General features: G+C 34.2%; 1 protein-coding gene across 6 annotated transcripts in view; it reads left to right on the top strand.

Moving 5' to 3' along the window:
• The first annotated feature begins 740 nt into the window (after window positions 1-740).
• The window catches only part of LOC110814953 (RNase L inhibitor protein-like protein), a 48,357-nt gene continuing 40,816 nt past the window's right edge, over window positions 741-8,281 (top strand). The window contains exons 1-4 of one of the 6 annotated variants that reach the window (XM_088223419.1): window positions 741-996; window positions 2,694-2,785; window positions 2,869-2,897; window positions 7,200-7,246. In XM_088223419.1, coding sequence (XP_088079545.1) covers window positions 2,706-2,785; window positions 2,869-2,897; window positions 7,200-7,246 — 156 coding nt within the window. In that variant the 5' untranslated portion in view covers window positions 741-996; window positions 2,694-2,705. Of the gene's footprint in view, window positions 1,076-2,693; window positions 2,786-2,868; window positions 2,898-7,199; window positions 7,247-8,281 lie in introns of those variants that run through there. The other 5 variants (XM_088223420.1, XM_088223421.1, XM_088223423.1 and 2 more) reach the window with 5 other exon arrangements.

Genomic DNA, 8,281 nt, shown 5'->3' with positions numbered 1-8,281 from the left:
TTTGTTTAAATTAATGTATATTATTCTAGAAATATAATAAAATTTTATTTGTTTTTACTTTTAATTCGATGGAATTATAGTAGATGATATTTAAATAATAAATTTTAAAAATCATTGACGGTAATATTTGGTAAATTAATAATTTTTTTTATTATAATTTTATAAAATATATTTAATTTTTGTTATACTTTCTTAAATAAAAATTATATTTCTATTCTCTTTTCTTTATTTATGCGGCACGCTTTATTAAATATGTTTAATTCATAGTAAATAATTATTTTAAATTTAATATAATATTATATAATTATAATTATTTATTTTTATTTTGATATCCGTACCTTCTTTGCTCTGTTTCCCTTTTATGCAGAAACCCCATTCATAGGTGGGTTGTGTTTGATTGGGCTAAATTTAGGGCTGAAAGAGAGTGTAGTTTAAGTAGATTTTTGGGTGAATCTAATGAAAATTGGGTTTTAATTAATGGATCTGGTGGGTTGATTTTGGGCTAAATGAAAAGAGTTCATAGATTTAGTGAATTTGGTAGATGAAATTATTCATATATATATATATATTAGTATTTGTTTACATAAATAAAATTTATATTATTTTTTATATAACTATATATATATATATATTTTACATTATATACTTTTATTAATACACTAAAATCATAGTACATATGTAAAATAATTTCATTAGGGGACGTTGGTCGGATTACATCCGTGTATATATATATATATCCCCTGACCAGAAAAGAAAAAAGAAAAACCACACAAAATAAACAACGCACGCCCACAGAGAACCCGGCCGCCACTGCAACTTTTCTTCTTCCTTTTTTCTTCTCCCTTCTTCCTTCCTCACAGAGGAACTAGCTCTCCGTAATTTTCACCATTACACAGCCAAGAGCAGCCGTGGTTCCGCCAGGATCGTGACCGACTTTCCTCCGGTAACGGTAGCCTGTTGTTGCCACCTCCACTGGGAGCCTTCACCTGCAACAAGGTTGATTGTCATACTCGAAAATCCTGCAGAAAACAGCTGCAACTATGAGTTTTTCGGAGGCATTTAAATTATTGAATTAGTTATACTTTCCTTAATCTTAACTATTTAAGTATTATTTGGTTCAAGATATAACTAGTGTAATGTACAATTTATGTTAATTAATCTAGTTTTTGTTTATATTAAAATTATTAGGATATATACGTGGGGACCATGAATTGATTTGTACTAAAACTGGGGAGATTATTTTTGTTTTGTTTTTAATCTGCCTCGTGATGTTTATGTGTTTGCTGTTTGAAACTGCTGAGATTGTTTTTGTTTATGGATTATAAGTTCTGGATATTGAAGTGGGAATCAGGCAATGTCTGTAAACAGATACTGGTCAAACTGTAAAGAAAATTAATTCACTGATTAGATTATTGGATGTTAGAACCTTTTCTTAGGAGAATATTGTGAAGCATTTTCTGCAACTGGTATTACACTGAATAAGAATGTTGCAATTAGGTATATCCTGTGCCATTTACATGCTGTTCAAGCGTATGGCACCTGCATGTATATATATGAATGCATGTATATATGAGAAGCAGTAAAGAAAAGAAAGAAAAAAAATCAAAATTTGAAATTCAAATATTTAATGAGAAGATAAGTACTCATAGGTTTAGCTTAGTATAGTAGCTTCCAATAGCCAAGGATAACATTACTTAATAGCTGTAGAATATAATTCATAGATGTCCATGCAGATTTTTATCTAAACTTCTATGCCCCAAAGCTTCCAAAAACTCCCTATAAGAGGACAATTTGTTGCAACTTTAAGTATTTGAACTTCAGAATTATTGAAATCAGTATACAGAATATTGAGTCATTGAACTCTTGAAAAATTAGTGATAGCATTTTGCACAGTAATAGGTCTTGAAGATGGTTTCTTTCAGAAAAAAAAGTATTGAAAATGGTTGGCGTGACTGTTGAAAAATATTATCTTGACAAAATATATACATTATGCACACACATATAGATATATTAGTTTTGTAATCTTTAGTTGCTGCTGCTTTAGGGCCAAGGTTCATGGCTTATGGTTTTTCTAGGGGCTGCCTTTGTCTACTTTGCAAGTGATTGGCTTGCTCAGTTTTATTCATGCTTCTCCTTTGTTTGTTCTACTTTTTCTACTTCTATAGGAGCATATCTTATTCTCACCTTTATACATGTCTTATCTCTTTTAGTAGTACTTCTTTTCTTATCAAAAGAAACAAGAAAATCCTTACGTGCTTCTGATCAAGAAAAGAACTAGAACTTCTTGAATTTTTTCCTGATGTACAGTCTTTAATCTTTCTCAATTTTGATAAAATTTTTCTTAGTAGAAAAGTAAGTGTTATAAACAAAAGGCAGTAAAGGGTTGCCACCCAAGTACAAAAAGAAACAAAATTTTGACAAAAAGAATAAATATCGATAATATTACTAGATAGAAAAAAGGAATTCGAAAAATTGAGTTGGCATCTCATACTCCTGCTTTTATGGTAAAAACATGGTCTAAGTTTCTAACATATTCAATTAGATGTTCACACATACATAGAAAAATCCACATACATGAGCTTATATGTGTTTATATGTATACGGATATAAACATTTATTTATATCGATATGTGCTAAACCATGGATTAGCAAGTGCACAACTTTTATATTTTTGTATGTTCATTATTATTCAGGTAACAAGAAAAATGGGTCACAACAAGCCTAGGCGATATAAAACCAATCATTCCCATAAAGGACAATCCAGTAGAACCCATCAATTTCAAAAGTAATTCTTATCTTCACTTATTTATATATCTATTTATTTATTTGTAATTGCTGTATCCTCATTTGTTCTTAAACTTTTGCTAGGGAAGATGAATCTCTTCCATATGATCAAGGTATTAAGTATTTCATTTGTCTTTGAATTCAGCAGCATGATTATTTGTTCCATCTATAATTCCTCTGTTGGCTGGCATTGGTTTTGAGTATATTTTAGTAATAGGGATCCCTATGGAATGTACATGAAGCTAATTTATATAAGAAAATGCAGTATTGAAGAATACTAAACAGGAAATATTCTCTTACAGTTTAAAACTTCCCTTTAAGTTGGAGCATATGCATATTAATATATATATCTATATATTGTAATATGCACATAGCTTGTTACAAGTAAACTTAATGCAGGCTCCTCATAAAGCCAAATCTTGTTTTCTGGATAGGAAGGTGTAGGGTAGTTTGGTAGCTGTAGGAGAGTATGGGGGTGAAGATAGAATTGAATGTTTGGAGAAGGTAGGCATGCTTTGAATTGGATCTATATAGATAGGGAAAAGACCAAATTCAATATAGAAAATTTGAGATAAGGATTTTGCGAATATATTAGCTAGATTTTCTGTAGGTTTTCCATCTGCAATCTTGACCATGGTATTTACGAGCTTTTCTCAATTAAAATGAAAGTCAACCTCAAAAGATTTGTAGTCTTTTTATGAAAAGTGGGGTCCGAAATAACGTGAATCATTGTCTACCTAGCATAAAAACTTAATCGGTCACCTCTTATGGAAATCAACTATCCCAGAGTAAAGGTTTTGCCAAATCATGTCTCAGGTAGTGTTACATTACCACTCTAAAAGATATGCTAATCTGTGACGGATATTTGATTGTGTAAACTATCTCATTGAGCACCATTATATCCCTGAACTATATGTTTGGACTGGAGGTTTGTATCATGATAAGATATGCTGATCTATGAAGATATTTGATTATAGAAAACATTCAATGTAGATTCCTATGGGGTGATGAGGATGGAAATAAAAACTACCATTTGCTTAGGTGGGAGGAGGTGAAGAAGCCGACTAGGGAGGGTGGTTTTGAATTAAGGTCTATTAGGGAGCTAAACAATGCTCTTCATGGGAAATGGTTATGGGGATCTTTTGTGGAAGAGGGGAGGCTGTGGAGGAAGGTTGTGCAGGCAAGGTGGGGCGATTGGGAAAAGGAGAGTAGTAGGAAAGGTAGATTCAAACCTCATGGGATGAGTTTTTGGAAGAAAATTAGGGATGACAGCTATTCCTCCAAGGGTTGTGTTGGGTGGCAGTTAGGTAATGGTGAGGATATTAGATTTTGGGAGGATGAATGGCTGGGAAGTTTTAAGTTTAAAGAACGCTTTACCAGAATTTTTGATATTGCTAGTGATAAGGAGGTGAGGATGAAGGACATGTATGAAACAGTGGGAGAGGGAAAGGTCTGGAATGTGAAAGTAAAAAGAAACTTACAGGATTGGGAAATCAATGACTACTGCAATGCTTTTGTGTTTGGACAACATGAAGTTGAATGATGCTAGAGATAAAAGAGTATGGAAACCTGATGAAAAAAATGGTTTTTATGTGAATTCGATATACAAATTTTTCTGCATAAGTGATAAAAATGATACCATTACAGCAGCCCTCAAACAGATTCGGAAGACTAGTGCCCCTTCTAGAATGACATTTTTTATTTTGGAATCTGCAAAGGAATGCATTTTGATCATTGATATGCTTAAAAGGAGAGGTAACATCATGGTTAACAGATGCTACCTATGCAAATCTGATGAGGAGAAGTGCAACCACTTACTTTTGAGGTGTCCGACAACTTACAGCATTTGGACTACTGTTTTGAGCTTGTTGGGATTAAATTGGGTGATGGCTGATAATTTGAGTCGAGAGCTGTAGGCTTGGGCGGGCTTTTGTAAAAAGAAAAAATATTTGTTCCTTATTCCTCTAACTATTTTTGAGGTTGTGTGGAAAGAAAGAAATGCGAGGGCTTTTGAGAGTATTGAGACTAATTTTACAAACATTAGAGATAGATAAATTCACACTTTTGGTTCTGTTTTATTAGGTCATGACATCAAAGATTGGGATGATTTTGGGATTGTCATGAACCATTTGATTGACTTGTAACTATACTTTGTACATGGGCACCCTCTTAATATCTTTGTGCATAATAATACTTTTCTTATATTTCAAAAAAAAATATTTGATTACAAATAAAACTAGCTCATTTAACATCGTTATATCTCATGATCATGTTGATTGACACAAATTTGGCATAGGCATGAAATATCCCTGACGCCTGACTTGCATTTTTGACTCACTGCTTTTTGGTGAGAAGAAGAGGTTATATATCACCGCGATACCCTTCCATGTTAACTCTGATTAGTGTTCAATGATTTGTTGCTGGAGGCAAGGGAAGACTGTGGTGGGATCAAGGGCAGTAAAGGGAATGCTTACATGGATTGGTCCAATAAAGAAGAGATAAAGAAGTAGAGAGGGAAAGTAGCAAACTTTTCTTTTTTTATAGAAATATAAATATTTTAAGATAAAGAAAGAGGAGTTTAACATGGGGAACTAGTTTTATTTCAAAAAATGGGGAACTAGTTGTCTTTTGGAGAAAAGGAAGAAAGGAAAAGAAATAGAAAGAGGGACTAAAAAATGTAGGTGATTGATTTTAGAGCCCCAACCATGCTGATGCAAATCACATTTACTCTTAATCAAATAAAGTGTTAGATTCGGAGGAAAACACCGTAACCGTTCAACAAACAAGGACAAACTTTCACGAATAGAAGTTTTCAATACCCAGATCCCCTTTTAGCCATGGCCTCTCCTTCAGTCTCCATATTCATTCTGAATCACCAAGCTAGACTTGGTAATATTGGTATCCTCGGAGCGGGGGAGTGTTAGAAGCCTTGCTCATGGCTCCGGACTTGAGAGAGAAACGGGGAAAAAGAGAGAAAGAAGAGATTTTTGAGGTAATGTATTTTACAGGCTACAAATGACGGTGAAAAGAGCAGCAAAGGAGGCCTGAGTCGCCTGGAAGCAGCGGCGACGGGGAAAGGAAGGATCTGATTTTATCACTCTCGGTTGATTCGGTCAATCAACCCTAAACCTAATCTGTACATGCAAAAAGACTATTTTACCCCTATTTGTGATTTTTTCTTCTTCCCATTCCTTCTGTAATAGACCACCAGAGGCGGTTTTTTGACAAGGAGGTATCCACAGAGGGAGAGCACGAAACTCGTGTGTAGACTTAAATAAAAGACAAGAATAAAGTTCAAAACTTCCTAAATAATATAGTTGTAGATTCTGGTTTTAACCTTGTCAAGAAACACTCAGTAATTGCTCTTGTTGCTTTTGCATACCTTTCACATTTGCTGCAATAGATCGAACTACATTAATATTTCTCATCGACTCGCTGTAAACTGGGAAAGTAATCAACAATTGTTTTCTTGCATACCTTTCATGTGGTATTGCTTGTCTTCAAAAGCGTTGGCATACTCTTCATATGAATCATTAGATTCCATGGAATTCCATACAAGCTTACTGTTTACACATCTTACTGAAAAGCATTAGCTTTTCACATCATTAGTTAGGGTAGAGTCAAGAATTTAGCAATATACCCTGCCCAGTAAGGTAAATCTTGACTGGTTTAGCCCATTACATGTAATTACAACCAATTAGATGCTTGATAGTAATATGGAATCATGCATTCATCACGTACATTGGACAAACTTAGATGCTAAACTACTATTTGAAGCCGTTCTTTCTTATGAACGCCCAAAATCAGGGAGTAGAATAGCTGCTAAAACAAAATAACAAAATCCTCCACTAACAATATTACTGAATTTGCTGCTATAAAGAGAACCATCTGAAGACTACTTTTTCTTCTCCCAAAAAAAAAAAGAAAAAAAAGAGAACCATCTGAAAACACCACAAAAATCACTGAAATTGATTAACTAGAACAAAAAACAGATAGAAGATGAGGCATATGACAAGATTTGACTATGGAATGACAAGTATCACTTCTGAGAAACCACTCTAAACGGCGATGGGGCTGATGAACTAGTGATTGGCAATAAGTGAGATGGTGGATGGGGGCAGACTTTTCTCAGAGAAATCACCCATACTGGACGGCCCTAGCACTGAAATTTAAGCCAAATAGAGAGACAAATGCATTTTTTGTCTACAAGGATTTCATTTGCAAACATGATTATTTTTAAAAATTTCAACCACATTAAAATTATGGTGGACCTGGAATCCTAAATTCTCATGATCTAAGCTTGACTCTAATATTTTATAGTATGTTGTAGATAAATTTTTTATGTTTGGTGGGCTCAGCTGATGTTTGAAGTTTGACTATCATAGTTACTTTCTGGTTACATTTTGCCTTTGCAGCACCTGAAGAGGAGCCAACAGGTCCTAAGATTCAGCTTGCTATGTGGGTATGGATCATTCCACTTTTTGAAATTTGTTCTTTATCTGATTCTTTCGCAGCTCATTTCTTTTTTCATTTGAAATGGAAGTGTTTGTCGATCATGTTATATGATCAAATGAGAGAGATGAGCTAGAGAGAGAAATCATGTGTGTATCTTTTTGCTTTTTGTGTTCATTGTCTCATTAATGGCTTTTGCATTAGGCCATGCACATTTTTGGCATGGAAAACAATTAAGAGGGGCTTTTTAAGTTAGATGTTCCGCGATTCTCTAAGATTGGTAGGACTAGGGCCATTTGATTTGCTTGGTTTGGTCTAAAGATTGTTTAGCTTTTTATTCTTTACATGAGCTGATTTGGGATTGTCGGAAGAGTTCTTGTTTTATGTTTTCAAAGATAGATATAAGGTGCTTCTGTTGGTGTTAAGCAGGAATTCTAGCAGCAATTCTAGAGGAAGCTTTTTGGATCATAAAGTGAACAAATTGGCAGCATCTCTTGAATCTTTTTCCCATAGGGTATGAAAGCTAATGGTGGTGGCAGTTTTTGTGTGGTTAGAAAGATATACAGTCTATATCTTCAAAAGGGGGAAAGGATGTTCAAGGTGTGCTTGAGCCCCGGATGTTGAAATTTGACGCCTATCTGGTTAGGAAAAAACTAACATAGAGTGAGTGACTATGGTTGTTAACAAGCAGGAGTTAGTGGTTTTGGATCCACCAAAATATGGAGGATAAAGCCCAACTATTGTCTTGAAGGAGCTTCAACAGGCTAAATGGTCAAGATGAGATTTCTAAGTGGGAGATGCTTTACCTATTTGATATAATATATTTAAAGAATCAGCCACCTAAAAGATCAAAGAAATATACTGAAGAAAAAAATCCAAGCAGACAAAATATATATTAACTACATAAAGGAGAAAAAAAAGGAACACCTAAGGTGAAAGGACCAGGGTTAATTACCCTTTGATCTTTTTGGTAACCTGTCTTTTTATGGTTGACTTGAAGAGGGAGGAATAGGGGATATCTGTTGTGGTCCCTGGGATTGGGATC

Source organism: Carica papaya, chromosome 6 (genome assembly GCF_054855325.1).
Source record: "Carica papaya isolate Zhongbai chromosome 6, ASM5485532v1, whole genome shotgun sequence".
In the NCBI taxonomy this organism is placed as follows: domain Eukaryota; kingdom Viridiplantae; phylum Streptophyta; class Magnoliopsida; order Brassicales; family Caricaceae; genus Carica; species Carica papaya.
The sequence above is the reverse complement of the archived record's forward strand: the minus strand, read 5'-3'. Positions and strand labels throughout refer to the sequence as shown.